The 19,345-nt window shown below is 44.8% G+C and overlaps 1 protein-coding gene across 8 annotated transcripts in view; it reads left to right on the forward strand.

The window, feature by feature from the left end:
* The window catches only part of LOC310880372 (contactin-4), a 300,385-nt gene that overhangs the window by 278,187 nt on the left and 2,853 nt on the right, over positions 1-19,345 (forward strand). For 7 of the 8 annotated variants that reach the window (XM_083796070.1, XM_083796071.1, XM_083796074.1 and 4 more), the window contains 10 exons: positions 7,164-7,339; positions 9,848-9,968; positions 11,885-12,043; positions 12,762-12,911; positions 13,442-13,512; positions 15,314-15,548; positions 16,078-16,193; positions 17,020-17,206; positions 17,709-17,821; positions 19,140-19,308. In XM_083796070.1, coding sequence (XP_083652196.1) covers positions 7,164-7,339; positions 9,848-9,968; positions 11,885-12,043; positions 12,762-12,911; positions 13,442-13,512; positions 15,314-15,548; positions 16,078-16,193; positions 17,020-17,206; positions 17,709-17,821; positions 19,140-19,308 — 1,497 coding nt within the window. The remainder of the gene's footprint in view (positions 1-7,163; positions 7,340-9,847; positions 9,969-11,884; positions 12,044-12,761; positions 12,912-13,441; positions 13,513-15,313; positions 15,549-16,077; positions 16,194-17,019; positions 17,207-17,708; positions 17,822-19,139; positions 19,309-19,345) is intronic. The other variant, XM_083796077.1, reaches the window with a different exon arrangement.

Here is a 19,345-nt window from a genome sequence, read left to right on the forward strand (position 1 = left end):
AAGGAGAATGGTGATTGATCCTTGAGTGACTTGCAATTTATCAAAGATTAGATATGATTTCTCCTGTATCTGATTAACCTTCTCTGTAAGATGGCCATCATTTTTGTAATGGCAGTAGATTATTCCATACTTGAAAAGATGGATATCAGCTAGTTTCAATCAATAGCCCACAAAAGGTGACACCTCAGATTCACTGGGTTATCTATAAAGTGTGTCACAAATGGTTCAATCGTTTGTCAAATATACCAATTTCTTTTAAGGCACCTCTGAAGTGGAGTGGCTTTTATTTGAGTCTGAAATGCAAAGGGAGAGAAGGTATGTTTGGGTTTTGTAGCGTAATCAGGCACTGTTGCATGCTGCTATAAAGAGCAAGTATGAATTTCTATGAGTGACAGATTTGTCTGTCATTTGCAGACCCCATTACGTATGATTTTCTTTGTCACAATTGTATGGGGAGAGCTTGATTTGATAAGATTGCATTGCACTGGGTAAAATGGAGGTTAAAATGAAGTATTGTGCCCTCTTGTTATTTAAGTAACACTCGTTGTACTCTCACTGGAGTGGATATATTTTCATATATTTTGTCTTTGAATTTGTTATAACGGCACATCCCTCCCCAGTATCCTTTGATACAATTCCATTCCTAATGTGTTTTCAGATTTAAATTAACCTTCATTTATTATTCAGCCACACAAAGGATGTGTATTTGAGTATGCAGAAATGCAATCCGCTGATTGACTGCCGGGTCCCTGTCTGGGAGGTGGGAGGCATTAATTCCTGGGAGGGAGACTTAGACAGTTTTCAATCTGTGGGAAGCTATTTTTCAATGTCAGTTTAAGAAATATGTTAATAACTTGTACCTCAACTGCAGTTCAGCTCTGAATGAAGCTGAGAAGGAGGCTGCTATTCTCACAGGTGAGGCTGAAGCAATTGGATGGGCAGGTTACTGAGGAGGGCAGTCACAAGGAGCAGCATTTAAAATCCTCAATTACAAAAACCTGGCCCACTCCAAAACAAAGAGGCATTCCTTAGAGAAAGGGGCTCAAGCGACGTGCTGAAGCACATACCTGAAAATAACTGTATGCCCCCTACCCTGCCGTAGTTCTGATATGGCAAGATTTAAGCCAAGTAAGTAGCAAGATAAGGATTCTCTTTCAGGAAAGCAATTTTAGCACGTCTTAAATGCCCAGCTAAACTGAGCGTATTGCTGAATAAGAGTCTCCACTCTTCCAGGAAAGGTCAAATGTTCCACCCCTTAATCCCTGTAAAATATGTGGCCACGTGTCACTGCCTGCGGTGCCAAAGATCAGTGCTGCCTGATTACATGGAAAGATCTAGACCGCTAACCACATATATTTCTAAAATCAAAAACTGACTTTAGTCCTAAGCCTAAAGTCCCCTTTCTAAGCTGATGGTGTCCCTTTCCCTTTAATAAGATTACGGTTTATTAGGCTGAACTACCATACTACAAACACGAGGACGCTGTAAGTGCTGCAACAGTGCCTGTTGAGACATGTGCCTTATAAACCAGTTATAAACCACTTACAAACGTGTCCTGCAGGAGCACACGTGTAGCAGCTGATGGGATAGAACCAAAGAGTTATGTTGATATGAGGAGGAGCTGTGCACTATTCCTGCAAGCATGTTTGTGGCTCATCACGGCTCAAGTCTGCGATAGTGTAAAGCAGTCCGTGTTTTACCACTTATCTTTGGCTTTCCCCATGTCTTTCTCAGATTAATTTTGGCCATGCCCCTTAAAGTGCTTAAACAATCTATGAAGATAGCTGTAGTTTGCTGTGCTAATTCATATGACGTGTTTAGTTAGTCACCAGTTATTAATTTCTTTAGCTCTGGGTTATATTTTCCCGTTTTTAGTGTTTTTCACTGTGTCAGATGGTGTCCAGAGCACTGAGAGATCCTGAAGCTGAGCTAGACATCGGGTCTCGGATGCTTTGGGCTTCGTGGTCTTGGATAAATGTTTCGGTCACAAACAGGAGAGAAAGAAACACTGGAGCACATTTAAGCACTTATATATTGGACTTTGATTCTTCAGTTGCTCATAGAAAACAGATGATTCTACCTCCAAGATTGATTTTTATTATCTCCAGACATGATTTGCCTTGAAATCAATATAATAATGTAAAATGTCATTGCAAATAGAGGGCATTGATCTGTAATGCATTTATTAACTCCCTCTTATAACAACAACAACAACACAAAAATGAAAACAGTAACCCCTCTGGTTTTCCATAAAGAGAAAAAATTAGCGTTATTATTTATCTTAAAAAAAATAAGGTTTTAAAATCTTGTATGTGAAATTATGCAGATTAAGTACAAAATGGAGGTGAATCTTTAACATTGTAACACTAATTGCTGCCTCAGACAAGCAGGTAATTAGATGGTTAATCACACTTGCAAGTAGTGCTTGTCTGCCTAGGTCCACATAAAGAATATCAGCAACGTAGACGGAAATTCAGCCCCAGGAAAAGCAGCACTGTCCGTTTTCTGTAGCGTTGGATGCAGCCCCTTGTGCTTGGCATTGCCTCCCTTTGTCTTAGCTGCTTGTTTGGAGCATCTGGTAATTGCACATAAACTCTTGCACTTGAGCATTCATGCCTGAACCTGAAATTACCTTGTCAGCCGCGCCGGTTTTCATTAAGCAGCTAACAGATGCCCTGGCATGCTGCTGTCCCAGCGCATGATGCAGGGAGTCGGAGCCTCGTGTGCTGAGATGGCCATGCTGCGTGTGGCAGCCTCGTGTCCCTCCTGCAACCGTGCTCTGTGCTGCACCTGCAGCAGCCTCTCTGGGCATTACGCGTCTGTGCTGCTCAGCTCAGCCGTGCCCTCTGAGCGCAGTACGTGGGACGCCAGTGTTTCTCATCTACCTGAAGGAAACGAACATATCCCTCAGTGAAAGCAAACACTGCTTTTTTCCATTTAAAGAGCCAGGCTATGTTTCTTCTGTCCATAAGCAGCTGCTGCAGTTTTTGCTTTCTGACTTGTGTCCATTTCCACAGTTTCCCTCCCAAAGGCACAAATATTTGCTACATACTTTGCCTCTATAGGCACTGTTAAGTCTGGGGGTGAGTTCTGATTCCTTCCATTTTCTTTTACCATGGAAAAGTATGTCCAAACCCTGAGTGTTCCCTTCTGCTCTGTCTGTTTTGACCTCCTCTGTGCCAGGACAGATGTCTAAATAAGCATTTAGGCAGTAGGTACACAAGTTTCAGAAACCAGCATTGGAAATACTGTCATTATTTCTTCTTTGGATTAGTCTTGGAGATGCTCAAGTCCACTGACTTGAGGCCAACGACAGGAGCTGTGTCTCCTGTTCAATCTTTTGCTGTGATAAAACACTGTGTGGGCCTCCTCCCTCCCGGGCTGGCGAAGCAGACCTCGTTGTTTGCTAAGCACTTTGATATCCGCAAATGAAAGGCACTGCGCCTATTAATATCGCCGAATCCATTCCCTGCAGAGGTGAGCAAACAGCCGCCACAGCCGAGCCAAATTGGAAATGAGCGTATTTGGAAGGGGGATGCCAACCAGCCGAGCAGTGCAAACAGAGCTGCCTTCCCGTAGGTGGGAAACCCTCCGCTCGGCTGGAGCCTTGCTGGCTGGCACCACGCACACAGTGCCGCTTCTCACTGTGCCCTGGTCCTCTTGGATCACTCAAGATACATTTGCATGCCCTGGACTGACTTTAAAAATAAAAACCAACGAGCATTATCCCCGAGTGTCAGCCTCTGCTTCACTTTATGCCATTTATGCCGTGCCTCTGTAGCTGGTGTCCCGCTGCGTCACGTCCTCCTGATCAATGCGACGCAGCACAGCACCGCGTGAGCTACAGCAAGCAAGCGCAGCCCTGCAAAGCTGTTTATCCTAAACAAGTAATCCCCCCTAATGGACGCCCAATCAATAGCAAGCCGGGGTGGGAAGGCTTCTCTTCAGCTCGGATAATCGCTGCCCTCAGCCCGTACCGCGATGGTGCAGCCTGCGGCTGGGGAACACAGCGCGGTGTGCCCAGGTGGGACGCGCAGCGCGGGCAGCTCAGCACGGCTGCCTTTTAACGGGGTGCGAGGGACACGAGAGCAGCAGCTGAAGGTAGGAAATGCTGCTCGGGTCCGTTTCTTCTTCCAGACTGAAAGCTAGCAGGAAAGCTTTGTGAAGATCTCTGCTCATATAAGCTAAATGCATTAAATCAGAAATATGGCAAATTCTCCAAGTGTGCACCGCAGCAGTAACACTAAGGGATGTCACTCAGGATGACAGGAGGTAAGAAAAGCCAAGATGACCTTGCTGCCCCTGAGGGGGCCTGGGGGCCAGCCGAGCTGCCCTGGCGTGGCTCTGCTCCGCTGAGGGTCTGCCCCACCAGCTCGCACAAGCTGCAGGCTGAGCCCCCAGCCTGCTCAGCAGGTGAGGAAAAACGCGTGTAAAATGAAAACCACGCGTTCCCTTCACGTGGCAAGCACAAAAACCGCAGTGGTGAAAATGCCGACGTGAAAGGAAGGCGAAGAGGGAGCCTCGCTGCTTCCTGAGCCTTCAGTGACACCTACAGCCGGGCACACGGCCTCTGATCAGCAAAACCGAGAGAGACCAAAAACCAGATTATTCTGCCTCCTGACGATGGAGGGCTTTCCATCCCCTGAGAGCGCTCCCTTTGGCATTCAGCATTCCCTTGTCTCTCCTATGGAAACTCAGCAATGCCAGAGGTACCGTCACAGCACTGACCAGGAGCAGTCGTGCTCCCTGGGACGTTTGCTGGGAGGTGCCCAGTGCCGCCTCCCTCCGCGGGGCTCACAAACCTGCAGACAACAACTGCTCAGGGTGACATTACTGATAGCAATTCTTACCCTTTATTTGCAACTGACAGTTTCAGACTTATTTTTATATATCAAGTATCTCAGAATGCACCAGAGTGCTCCAAAGGTGAGTATCACCAAAATCACAATTTTTCTTTAAATAAGCTGTCCTTGGTAACAGTGCCCATACTGAGTGAAGACATCTAAAGAAAATAATCTGCGCTTGGGGTAGTAACAGAGTGGTGAGCTCAGTTCTCGCATTGTGTTTGTCTCCACAGATGGCCTCTTGTGCCTTGCAGGTGGACAATAAATAAATGAGTAGTTAGTAGAAAAAATACATATTTTTTTTATTTTTGACTTGGATGCTAACCAACACAATTTTGGTATCACTAAAGCACTCACCATAATTTAAAAGGTGCCTGATGTTACAGATTTTGAAAATGCAAATCTAATAATTTTGATTACCACTTGGCTGCGTATCACCAAGGTGTGCCTACACTTGGCTGCCCTCAATTGGCTTCTGAATAACATTTTCCATTAGCTGCTCTGCTAGGGTTATTCGGGGGGGAGGAGGTGGTTTTGTTTTTCAGCTTTTCTAGTCCTTGAGAAGAGATTGGTAAGCATTCTCCTTGGGGTGATTTGTAAAGTGCATTACAGGGGGCTCCTGCTGATGCTGAGCGTGACTTGGGTCAGAGCCCTGCCTGCGTATCGTTTGTCATCGCGCCATCTCGGCCGCTCCTATAACCCGGTATGTCCAGCTGTAAGATTGCAATGCTTCTTGACATGATTGGATTGAAACCTGGGGGACTGATTTTCAAAGGCACCGGGCACTTGCAGCTCCTACAACTTCCACAAGAGCTGTGCTAAGCTGCTTTGGAAAATAGGTCTTTAGCAAACATCCATGTTTCATTCTTTGTGTTTTTATAAACTCCATGTATTTCATCAGGAAGAATCGGGTTTATGGTATGCAATTCTCACCTCTTGCGGAAGGTGAATGGCAGGTGAGGGCAGTTTGCAGAAAAACCTCGGAGCTTTGTAGGAGGCTCTCATTGCATCTCAGAATCACATCCTTCATAAACATTTCATATGGACTTGGAGCAGGACAGAAACCAAACTGCAGAAGCTGTAAGGAATTTTGTGAGTGATTCTGTGCCACTGCAGGTGGGGAGTTTCTGCAGCATCCCAGGCTCTGGATGCTCCACGTCCTCCTGTGTTTCAGCATGAGCAATCCCAAATGACTGTAAAATCCTGACACATCATTTACATAAAAACAAAGTAATAATTAAATATTGTTTTAGTAACTTGCACTTGTACTGCTTTTCACCTGAGAGTCTGGAATGTTTTACTTGTATTAATTACTGAAGCCTCATAACAGCTACTGTGATTATGATAAGAGTTACTCTGTTTTGTTAGAAAGTGAAACCAAAGAAACCAAAATAGAGATTAATTAAATTTGCCCAAGGTAACACTGCCATGTCTTTGAGGACTTGATCTGAAGCCTGTTCAAGTCGGCGATCAAACCTTTCTCACTGCCTCCTGGAGACTTTTGATAAGGTTTCTCAAAACCCAGGAACAGCTTCATGTCCCCCAAATTTCAGCAAATAGTTTTGCCCAGGACATTTATTTTTTGCAATACCCTTACTGTTTTAGCAGAGTTAAGCAGTTGGACAGTAGTCCCTGGATGAAGTAGTTAAGATTTTGGTTTCATATTCTAGAGAATGAATAATGCCCGTAGTATTTTACCATGACAGCTGTGTGGAATAGACTTTTGGAATAAGTAAAAATATCTATCTGTATATGATTTTCAGACTTTTGGTCTCATTGTTAAGCAATATTTTTTCTCCTTTTCATTTCCTCTGTGGCCCTGTAGAAAAAAAAATACAGCATTTTTGTCAACAGAAATGAAAGACAAATGTTAACTTTAGAGGCAGAGGGAATTCATAGGCACAGATGAGGAGCTGAAGTTGGCATAATGTGTCATGGCTCATCTTTCTGTGCCACCATTTTGTTCGTACTGCATGACTAAAGTGAAATATGGGCAATTAAACTAGTGGTAAAGGATCCACGTGAACTCCAGCTGTGAATGAGGAATTTGTTGCATTCTTTTCCATCTTTTTCTTTTCTCCTTGTTCATCTGGATTGCAGCTAGAAGAGGATTCTGGAAGACTTCTTGATAATTTTTCCATCCAACAAAAAGAGAAAGGTATCAGGATAAAATCAAAGATGTGATAGTTCAGTTTTTTGAAAAATTTCAAGAGCTACTATTGTGATAGATCGTGTACAGTCATTTTCAGCTCCACATGGGCCTCCCTTTCTCAGGAAGACAGGACTAACTTTTTTTTTCTCTGTTGTCTTCATTTGTAGATCCAACACGGGTTATGGTGTCACCTTTCAGCATGGACGTCACCGTTGGAGAAAGTATTGTCTTGCCTTGTCAGGTATCTCATGATCACTCGCTAGATATCATGTTTACCTGGTCATTCAATGGACACCTGATAGACTTTGAAAAAGATGGGGACCACTTTGAAAGAGTTGGAGGGGTAAGTATTAATACTAAAGCAATCCCCCCAAAGTGTTCCCCTTTTCTATTGACAGTCACAGTAATAACTGAAAATAACATAGAGTTGAGTTAACACTAGGAGACATCTTATGGCTCATAGACTGAGAAAATAAACATTGACAGTACGCTACGTTGTGATAGTTGATGTAGAATTGTTATAATTGCTTAATGACATGCCTTAAATCTGCTGGCATGAATGATGTGTTATCATTGTGGTGAGCTGTACATCAGAAGACCTGTAAGGCATCATTTTCTTATTGCAAAAGACTGGAAGACTTTTTTATGGACCTCCACATGTAAGTCCATACCAGCTTTTCTGTGTCTGTAACAAAAAAAAAAAAAAAAAAAAAAAAAAAAAGTAACAGCTGTAGAACTTTTTATTTATTCAGAAATTGGGAAAAATTAGAAGACACCCTCAAATTTGTTTTTGTTGTTGACAAAAAAAGTCTTTGTTGACATATTTATATGTCTGTGTCCTTCTCTTGTGACGACATGCTTGCAATAAGTGTTTTTCCTCCATGCAAAATGATCTGCATAAAGTTACAAACGCCACTGACCTTTGGAAATGATGTTTCTCCTCAACATTATCTGTGCAAGTTTCTGGGTGATGTCATTCTGGTATCTTCAGGTTCCTTGTTTGTTTATAGGAAACCCAGTCTGCACCAACTGACAATGCAAACTTTTGCAATGTCCAATGAAATGTTTGTTTAAAGGTTTAGAAGATGACGTTCATGCAAATCTGATAGCTAGGAGAAGAGTCAGGTGTGAGGTGATGTTTAGACTCTCCATTAATTACAGCCCTAGCCATCCCCATCATTCAAGAAGATGATCAAGTGGAAGGTATGGGAAAGCAGCTGTAGTGCAGGTAGGAATTGCTTTCCTTCCATGGGAGAGGAGAAGGCAGTTGCTATTTTCTGCCTCTCCAGGAAGGTTTAGGACCAGAAAGTCCCTCTCAAGGCAAGTGTGCTGGCTGGCCGGTGCCCAGCCCCGAGCTCCAGAGAGGAGTACGCCCCAGGTGACAATCTACAGCATCACTGACATGGCCCCTTGGCTAATGTGGGCAGTCTGAGTTTCCCTGAAATTGCTGCAGAATAAATTTGGGGAATTGGAAAGGGTCAGCGTCATACAAGATATCCGAGGAAGCCATCTGTTGGAAAGGGTTTTCACATAAGGATGTAGCATGTCTGTCAGACCTTCCTCCAGCTTTTTATGCTATTCTTTTGAATAAAAATAATTTCTGAATAATTTTTGATAAAACTGGACCAGAAGATTCACAGACTATGTGTAGAAAATGAGTGAAAAGTTTACTTTTTTTGTAATCCTCATGTTTTTCTTCACAGCTCAGATTTCATCTGATTTACCCTGCTCAATGTTGTACTGGTCTTGTGGGAGTTTAATTTCTGAGTTGCAATTAAAAATTGCTTTTCCCATCATCTTTCCAGACTATTTTTTTCCACTTTTATTGAGTGAACATAGCAAGAAAAAGATGGAAAGAAATATAATAATTTTTCAGCAGAGGTAGAGGACAGAAGGGAGTTTTGCGTGTTACTCTAAGGGAGGTTTGACAAAGTCACGTGCCGTGCTGGGCTTCGGGCAGACAGGCAGTCTATGTTTACACTTGTCAAGAGTGAAATTTGATGCTAAAAGGAAAAGGAAATACAATTTACAAGCCTTGCTTTTATACCTAAAAAAATCATTAAAAGATGCACTTAAAGATTTATGCCTAGGGTGCACATCAGCAGTGACAGCTCTTCCCAGTGACTGAGCTGCAAAGCCAAAATTACAAACTTTATTAATATTCTTTAGTCAGAAAGCCACAATCACAAGGTTACCCTGAGACTTCTAATGTATTGAATGTTTTGTGTCTAGAGAAAAATTTAGAAAGAGTTTTGAGCTTCCTATACATACAGAAACGTAATTAGTTCTATTCAACAGTTAATCAGACATGCATTTGGTGTTCGGAAAACAAATTACTGCTGTTAGGTAATGCGAGATTTCCTCGGAGAGTGCTGTTCTCATGATCTTTAGTACAAAAACGCCAGGCAATCAAAATGCTGGCCGTAATACAAGGCCATGAAACTATTGCAGATGCCTCATAATTTGGGCTGGTTTGCACTTGTGAAATAGATGTAGACAGGACTTAGACATGTGAACAGTGAAGAGGCTATAAATTGCTTATCCAGAGAGGTGAAGGAGGAATTGAGGCAAGCCTGCCCCACATAAGCTCTGTCACGTTGTTTTAATGGGGAAACTGCTTAACGGACCCAAACCTGGCTCCCTTGCCCCTTGCAGAAGCCATAATTTTAGAAACGCTCCCGCTCTTATCTTCAAGGCGAACTCACATAATTTTAATAGTCCACGGCTTGCATTACGAATGTTTTCATCAGCCAGTATAAAATAAATCCATTAGTCACAGTGTCCTTCATGTGATAATGATGTTTAGCGCTCATTAAAAAGTAATTGTAACCACTTTTCCCTACTTTATCAGCAGGATTCAGCTGGTGATTTGATGATCAGAAGCATCCAGCTGAAGCATGCTGGGAAGTACGTCTGCATGGTGCAAACAAGTGTGGACAAGCTATCGGCTGCTGCAGACCTGATTGTAAGAGGTATTTGCATTTTGTTACTGTTGTTGTTGTTGGAAAATTTCTTTTTTTTTCCTATCTTCTGCAGCTAGTAAGACAATTTCTGTGCTCAGATACATTCATTGGGATCCCAGCATCTTGTAATTAATCTAAGAAATAAATTCTAAGTACAAGCTGTGGTTCACAGTACATTCTCAAGCAGCATATGTAAAGCTGCTTTCGTATATGCATACTCGTACAACAGACACGCAGCAGATAAACACGAGTACACGTTCATGTCCGGAATGCAAAATTTGCACCAACTGAGCTCATTTATTTGGTGAATCGTGCAGCAGAAATAGGTAGGGAACACCGCCGTTTTGCTTTGGTCTCTCTGAATGGCTCTTTTCATCTGCTAACATCACGTTTATGGCTGCACTGTGGAGCAGGGTCAGACCATGCGTGGTGGTGGGCAGCAGTGACCGATGGCCCTGTAAGAAGCACGAGAGTGCCCAGGCTCGCCGTTACACTGGTTCTTGTATTTTTGCTGCAGCATTATTTCAGATCTGTCGGGGGGTTTGTTTTGTTTTGTTTTTTGTGCAAACATTTCAAAACAGCCTGCTGTGAGAACTTCAGTTAGGTAATTTCCTTAGCGTTGGCTCTGTAAACAAACAGGAGGAACATTAAATTCTCACAAGAAAGTGGCCGCTGGTGACAGCACAAATACCGGTCTTGTCCCTCTCCCGAAGCATCAGTAGGGATGTCTGCATCCAGGCAGTGGCCCCATGGCTGCACCTGGAGTTGTGCTGCATCGTGCCACCAACAGTGTGCAAACTGGGAGATATTGCTGGGCTGTGAGACTGGATAGGGGAGGTGAAAAGCTGCTGCATAAATAGAGCATCCATAATAAATTTAAATTTTGTTAAGAATATAGTCATTGGAGTTATGTCAAGATAATGTGACGCAGCCTTTCCCAGGGAAAGGCTGTTAACCCCTTGCATGTCTTCGGCAGTGCCATATGTTTAGGGGATTTGTACCCTTGGTGACAGACCATCCCAGCCCCAAACCTGTTATCTCACCTTCTTGGATCAATGTGCAGCTACCAGTTCCTTCTTGTATGCTCTGATAATTACACAAGGATGCCAAAGATTCTTTTCCTTTTCTTGACTTTGGGATAGCATCTGCGTGAATGTCTCTGAATTAATCTGACAATATTTCCCTGCACCCTGTTAAGACGTATATTAGGAAACGTTGGGAGTAACCATCATTACTCCAAGACATGAAGTGAAGATGGGTCATGTCAGCATCTGCCGAGCAGGAGGAGTAATTTGTGAAGCACCCAATGAGGTTTCACTCCTCTTGTGGAACGTCGGGGGAAGGACTGAAGGAGCTAACAGCCGAGCGAGGCTGCATTGCACGATTGCTCTCCCCACAGCCTAGCAATATCATTTAGAATTTTAATTTCTTAGAAATTAAATCTGGCTAGACCTGCTGAAACTTTAATTTTAAAGATGGAATATTGGAAGATTTCAGGGTATTTTAGATATTTAAATATGTCCAGGTCTTAATATCATTTGAGAACAATTTTAGTCCAAGGATGGAGGAATGAACTGCAAGATGAAAGTTTGCTGTGAAGTGGTGCTTCTGGGGGGAGTCGTCATCTCGGTACCACTGCTGATAGGAATGGCCGTGTGATGAAGGAGAGGTCGTACCGCTGGTGGAGGCGTCCTGCAGTGCTTTACTTGGTACTCAGCAGTCAAAGAGAAAACACTGCCCATACTCAGGCACGATGCTTGTTACAGCAGGTTTTTTGTTGTTCACCAGCCTCCCAGCACAGCCAAGCTGCAGCTGCAGCTCCACGCCAAGCCACCTCTCTCCTGGGTTGGGAGGGAAGGCCTGGGCCCCGTTCCCCCAACCTCTGCCTGGCTTCAAGCGCTCTCCTCCTGTGACTTTTCTGGCAGGTCCCCCGGGCCCACCAGAAGCTGTGACCATCGACGAAATCACCGACACCACCGCTCAGCTGTCCTGGAGACCTGGAGCAGACAACCACAGCCCCATCACGATGTACGTGGTGCAGGCCAGGACCCCCTTCTCGGTGGGGTGGCAGGCGGTGAGCACAGGTAAGCGCCGAGCCCCGAGCACACCCCGGGGAGCAGCTCTGCCCCAAAAGTCATTTCCCTGGCTGCAGCACAGCGCTCTTTTCAACGAGTTTCAAGTTAGGCAACCCAAAGATTTAGGGTCCAGTCAGTGCGATTACTCATCCATTTTTCTCATGAATGTTTAAGGGAAAACAGAATGAATTCCTATCTTCTGTTGCTGCGCGGGAGATATACAGCAGTAATTGTGGTCTATAAAGACATCCCTTGGGGACAGGCCATGTCATCTGGCCTATCTTTAAGTAGAATTATCTCCCTGATAGAGGGGAAAATTCCATGATGTAATTGCTCATTCCACCAGAGGTTAATTTCGTTCCAGTAACCGTTAAACAGAGAGAACAGTGAAGTTTAAAAAGAGAAAAATAAAAAACATGTAAACCTGTTGTCTTGACACCTTGTTTTCGAAAAAGTGTCAATTTAGGAGAAACTTCTTAAAGAATTTCTGTGCTAAAAGCTAAGATGTGCTAAAATGTTTTAATTGTCCCTTTCTTGCTTTAGCAGTCTCTCTAACTTTAGCAATTAATAAAATGTTAAAAAAATAAAAAAGGTTTGTCAATCTGTATTTGCTTTCTATTAATGTTAAACCCCCATTTCTAAGGGCATCTGCTAGGACATTTTCTCAGCTGTTTTTAATATTTTAAGTGGGTTTTCACTGCACTCCTGACCCATGGCTGTCTCCCAGTTCCAGAGGTCATCGATGGTAGGACATTCACAGCGACCGTGGTGGGTCTGAATCCTTGGGTCGAGTATGAATTTCGAGTAGTGGCTGCCAACCTAATTGGGATTGGAGAGCCAAGCAGACCTTCAGAGAAGAGAAGAACTGAAGAAGCTCGTAAGTAGTGTTGGGCAGCTGAGTTAAATCTCAATGCATGAGTGCTAATCATCATTAAAGGATGTCTGACAAGTCTTGAGAACTGTAATGCTCCTTGATGCTGTCCCTATCTTTTGGTCTGGCAGAAAGGGGTCACAGCCAGGAGTAGGCTCAGGGTGGTGGTTGCAGGGATCCGTGTCTCAGTCATGGTAGGTGCCTCTTCAGCTCCGCTTTAGCTTGTAATGGAACAGAATGTGAAACATGAAAATAAGTAAAAGCCTTTTTTATGGAAGATAAATGTTTAAACTAAACAATTAGAGACTGAATACACAAGTTAATTGACATACTTTTCGTATACTATTATTGACATAATTTTAATGTGCTGTTTGCCATGGCAAATTAGTCATTTGCTAATGTTTCTGATACCCAGCAGGGGAAGGCCAGCAGAGTCCTGTAGCTGTTTCATTTCAACATGCTTCTTTGGTTTCAAAATCATCACGTGCATTTTCAGTGCTATCTACAATGCTACATCTTTTTTTTTTTTTTTTCAGTTCCTGAAGTGACCCCGGCTAATGTCAGTGGAGGTGGCGGGAGCAAGTCTGAGCTAGTCATTACATGGGAGGTAAGTGGAGTCCAAACAGAGAGGAAAATTAATACAGTGGTGATCTAGATGCACCGTTCCACCCCAGTGTCTTTCCACGGAGCTCCTATAAATGGTTTGAGGTAAAAAGTCCCAGCTGTGTGATAAAATAGCCCAGCTACTGAAATCGAGCTAAAGCCCATGCCCCATCCCAGGCCATGGTGCCATGAAGCAGCAGCGAAGCACTGAGCAGGGGACTGCAAGGTGCCCATTGCTGCTTCAGCACAGTGTGTATGGCAAAACCTGCATGGGCTGCCTACGGGCAGAAACCACCCAAGGGGTAAAACAGAGTCTTGAGAGATCGAGCTTGGCATGCCCTCACCCAGCTGAGAACCACAGCTGGCTCTCAAGCTTCAGCCCTCATCCCTGTGCCGGGTTATATGGCAGCAAATGGTTAAGAGTTAGCAAGACACATTGCATGCTGGCTTTCGTTGCTGCTAATGAAAGGAAAGCCAGCACGAGGAGATACAGAGATGAAAAATGTTTAACATTCCTTAAGGCAGCCAGGGCTAGAACTTTAGTCATTTGTCTGCTCATATTTTCATGTTATGATGCGGTGCAGCTGGCATATTTTTCCTAATAATGAACTTCACTAGACATGCTAACACTTCCACTTAGCACTATTCCTGACCAGGCTGGCAGAATGAATCACCAGAGATATTTTTAAGGTTATTAAAAAACTATAAATGGGTTTTTCTCCTTACCACACAGCTCAATGTGCTAAATTTCCTCCTCCATTGGACTAATTAGTTTCGCTGTATCTCCTACAGATACTCCAATATGTCTCAAAAACACAAGAACATCAGCCGTGACTTTGACTCATAATTTGCACGAAATATAATTTGTATTCCAATAGAACAGTCAGTTTACTCTTGTAAATGTCCAGAGACCATTTTTCTAATAGTCTGATATTTTCTGAGCCACAGACAACAGAGCTAGAAGCAGTCACCAAAAGTAACCCCTGCAATGTGCTTAAGCACCATGGCCATCTGTGGGACAGTGGCCCCTAATTACAGATTATTTTCACCCATTGGAGCTTTGGGTTCGGACAGGCCTTTTCGGGCACTACAGGCCTGCAAGAAGGAAGGGACAGTGTGCATACACGTGACCCGGAGGTGACAGGTTGTTTCTTCTAGTTGTTCTCCTTCACGTTTGTGACAAGTCACTCTCCGTCGTCGTGATTTCTAAGAGATCATGACATTGGGAAGCGACTATTCGGCTGACCTAGCCTGGGTCACCACGTAACAACGGGTCCACATACCATGGGTGCTGCGTGGGGCCACCAGCCCCATGCAGTGGGGGGACATCAGTCAGGACATGTTCTTCAGGACTTCATGTGACTCCAAAGATGTCAGAGCAGCTGCACGTGCCTTGGGAAAGCAGTTGTGTCCTGGGTTCACCCCAACAAACTTCAGACACTTAGTCACTGCAGGGCCTAAAATTACTGGCTTTGTCACACCAGACTCCCTGTCTAGTCAGGGAAGGAAGGTAGGCAGCTGTGGAAATGGATTAAGTCCTAGACAAAGTGACTTCTGGAGATGTTTTCTCCTCTGACTGCAGGGAGCACACAGAACAGCAAGGCCTCTAGCACAGACATCACTGAAGTGCCTAAGATCAGGATGGGATAAATTCAGGTTAGATGCAAAGCAGAATTCCAGCTGCCTCCCATTCCTAATCCTTACTTAGGACAGTAATTTTAGAAGGAGAAGAAGCAATAGGGGAATGTAAACAGGGAAATAAACGCATGAATCGCTGAGTTCTCCCGCTGTTTGCCTGCCCCCAGACGGTGCCCGAGGAGCTGCAGAACGGAGGTGGCTTCGGCTACGTGGTGGCCTTCCGCCCCTTCGGCACCGTCAGCTGGATGCAGACCGTCGTGGCCTCCCCAGACGCCTCCAGATACGTCTTTCGCAACGAGACCCTGCCGCCCTTCTCCCCCTACGAAGTGAAAGTGGGGGTGTACAACAACAAGGGGGAAGGGTCCTTCAGCCCCGTGACGGTCGTGTACTCGGCGGAGGAAGGTAGGGCGAGGAGCCCACCCCACCGCCCCCTCCTCCCCCTGCCTCATGTTGGCCGCCTGAGGTGCTGACCGGGCCTGAAAGGGTTTAGCATCCGCACCGACACATCCTTTGACTCCGATCCTTGCCCTGATTTATAATAAATGGCGCGCCACGATTAATTCTTTTGATAGTCATTAAAATAACATTAATCGTAATGAAATCTTTTGATATTAATGGAAAAGTAATATGTAATCTGGAAAGAATTCAGCTGAGAATTAGTATGAATTAATGTCCACTGATTAGAAAATGTTCCCTCTTGTCCTAATTACTGTACATGGTATCCTGGGTTGAGTTTAGAAATGACATTTATTATTTCTTCTGCGGAGGGGAAGCGCCGTCTGGCACAGGCCTGACAGGACTTGGTTTTGAAAGGGGAAAGTTTGTTTTTGTAGCATGCCTCTTTTTGCATGCAGTGACGAAAATCCCTTGAATTTTGTGACTAATTGAACATAAAATTGAAAACTGACTTTATTTTAACTCGTCTACCCAGAGCCAACCAGAGCCCCAACCACTGTTTTCGCCAGAAGTCTTTCTGCCTCAGATGTTGAAATTTCTTGGGCTCCCCCTCGAGAGAATCAGCATAAAGGAAGAATACAGGGGTATGAGGTATGGAAGCGAACCGTGGCATCGTTTCAGCACCAGGCACTGAGCAGACACGGGGACGTGCCGCAGCAATGTGCCGTGGCAATGCAGGGCAGGCGGGTCCTGCTGCGTGCTGGCTTCCCGTTGTTTCCTCAGCACACAGAGACTTCTCTCACAGGGTAAAAGGCTGTGCATCTATCTGTGTCTAATCTGTCGGAAAATGCAGATCAGAGCTTGCTGGGGGAAGCCTGTGTGCGCTGGCGGCAGGGAGAGGCTGCTCGGAAGTCAGCATGCTTCAGCGGGAAACTGAAGTGCATAAATTGTGTCATTTTCTCCATCTCAGAGCAAAGCAGTGGTCAGCAGTACCAGCCCTGGGTTTATGAACAGAAGTCAGCATATCGAATCCTTGGGGTCTCCCCTGAGAAAGATAAAAAACATCAAGAGTTACCGAGATGAGTTGGAGCGTTGTCCTAATGGGCTTTCACTTCCAGGATGGTGTCTGCAGCCTTACTCCATTCAGCAGTAATTAGGCTCGCATTAACCGTTCAGATAAACTTCACACTAGATGCAGTGTTTCATTTACTGCCAGTAATGGCTACAAAAAACTATGGCCCTGAAAGGCTTAGTGATAGCAAGGTAGGCAGGAAAATGTGCTTCCATGGCCAGCCAGCAGCTGAGCTGCTGGGAAGAGAGCAATGCAGCTGTGCTGGTGTCCAGCAAGGAACAACATGTGGGATTGGGCTCTGTGGGAACCGACATTTTGGACAGAAGTGCCAGAGTTAGCGCTAGGAACTGCCGGGGTGCTGCCAGCCCATGGCTGGGGGGTTGAAGTACCTGCTCTGTTTTCCAGGTCAGGTGTTGGAGACATGACGAAAAGGAAGAGAACGCAAAAAAGATCAGGACGGTTGGTAACCAAACATCCACAAAAGTCACCAACTTGCGAGGCAACGCGCTCTATCACTTGGCAGTCAAGGCCTACAACACTGCTGGCACCGGGCCCTCCAGCGCCACAGTCAACGTCACTACAAAGAAGCCACGTGAGTCCTCCTGGCCACACACGGTGCTCTTGCCTGGGAGGGTTTCTAACAGCGCTCTCCTTTGGCTTTCAGGTTTTTTCAAGTCTGAAGGAGCTGGGAGATGTTTCTTTGCTGCTGCTTTGTGCACAAGGCTTACCAGCCTTTTTTTTCTTTTTTTTTTTGTAAGGTTCTTCCTCGTGTTAAGTAAGCAGAGCATGCAAAACTGAAATCATAGCTGTGCAGGAAAATTAAATATTTATCTCATCCTTCAAGAGGGCTTTTTTCTTCTGGTCTCAGGCATGTTGAGCAACTGAGTAAATCCTTTTTTTCATTTAGAGGAGTGTGTTGTGTCACACCGCCTGTGACCTTGAGGACACAGATCAGTGAAACCGCTCATTAGCTTGCCGGAGGGGTAGGACTCTGCATGCTCAGCTGGGGTGGTGGAAGCTACATTGCTACTGGGAGGAATCAAACTGGAAACAGTGTTCCTTAGTAAAATAATCCTTTCTATATTTCGCTGTAGCGCCAAGTCAGCCCCCTGGGAACATCATATGGAATTCGTCAGACTCCAAGATCATCCTGAACTGGGACCAAGTAAAAGCACTGGATAACGAGTCAGAAGTGAGAGGCTATAAAGTGAGTATTGTGTCAGCATGACGCCACTGCACGGCCTCCCTCAGGACCTGCAATGAATCCTCGTTTAGCTTTAGCTGCCTCCAGATTCTTGTACTGGGGTATAAAGGACATTTCCATGAATCCTGTGTCAAGTTCAGGGTTTATAATAAAACTAGATTAGGTGTTTTTTCGTGGTACTTGCCTGCTTTTACGGGTTGAAACAGGAACATTCCCCCAGAAACAGCGACCCCCCGGCTGCGCCCATGAAGGCGTCAGCCCGCAGACCTGCGGCTCCCCCTCCCCAGCCCCTGCCTCCTCTGCAGCTCAGCCCAGGAGGCTCGTAGCCCACCTGCAGGACTGCTCTCCTGCCTTGGGTGGAAACCTTCCAGAGGCTATAGTTGGCTCCTTAATTGCAGATAAATAAAATGCTTTTCTAATAGCTCCATTTTCTTCAGAGAGCAAAGCCAAAAGAAAAGAAAGAGAATCCTCATTAGTAGCAGTTTTAATAGGTTTTAATTTAGCCAGAGAGAAATCTTGGGAAGAATTCAGCTCTATCACCTTACACAAGGGTTTAATTTGGCCCAAAGAAGACATCAGTGAGCAATTGCCAGCCATTGCCTTGAGGGCTGGACTGTGCAAACGTTTTCCACCAGAGCTGGAAACGACAAAGAACCTGGGCATGCTTCATGTTTTGTTCACAATCTGAAATTCTGGCGGCATCAGCCTTGGGAGCCTGTGCCAGCTGTCACTTCTGCCCTCACTTTTAAGTATCTTTGGTGCACTCTGTTGGATTATCAGAAATAAGTAATTCCTCAGGGTTTTCAGTCAAAAACCTCAGATGAGTCTCAGTAGTTTGGACCATCTCTTCACTACATTTTTTTAGGTTTGAAATGCAAATTAAGAAGTCACTTGAAACAGGTGAGAGAGATTCTCATCAGACTTGAAAAAGCAAAATCCTTCTAGCAGGTTTCTAAAAAACCTTTTAAACTTATTGTTAGAATAACAGAGTCTTATTCCTTCCTGGCTCCCAGCAAAACATTGCTCATCGTTTTATTTTTTTTTCCTGGAAAACTTCTATGTTGTGTCACAATTTATGATGTTAATTAATACGACTTCCAGATCTTAGAAGGTGAATCAAAAAAGCAATTTATTCTGGGAAGCCAGAAGGGACCGTGGGGGTCAGAATATCACCTCTGTGACCAGACTGTGTGTCTGGGCATTGATGAGTATGATCAGGGGCTCTCGAGACATGAGAAGAGCGGTGGTAAATCTGGATGCTCCTACAACAATGAACCTTTCTGCTGTTCCTGCCTCCTCGTCTCTCTCCCGCTCGCTGCAGGTTCTGTACAGGTGGAACAGGCAGAGCAGCGCCTCTGTGATCGAAACCAACAAGACCTCGGTGGAGCTCTCCCTGCCCTTTGACGAGGACTACATCATAGAGATAAAGCCCTTCAGTGACGGGGGCGACGGCAGCAGCAGCGAGCAAATCCGAATCCCAAAGATCTCAAGTAAGGCCGGGGAGTGGGGTGTGTCAGCCAGTGCCCC

Source organism: Anser anser (assembly GCF_964211835.1).
Source record: "Anser anser genome assembly, chromosome: 12".
Classification (NCBI taxonomy): domain Eukaryota; kingdom Metazoa; phylum Chordata; class Aves; order Anseriformes; family Anatidae; genus Anser; species Anser anser.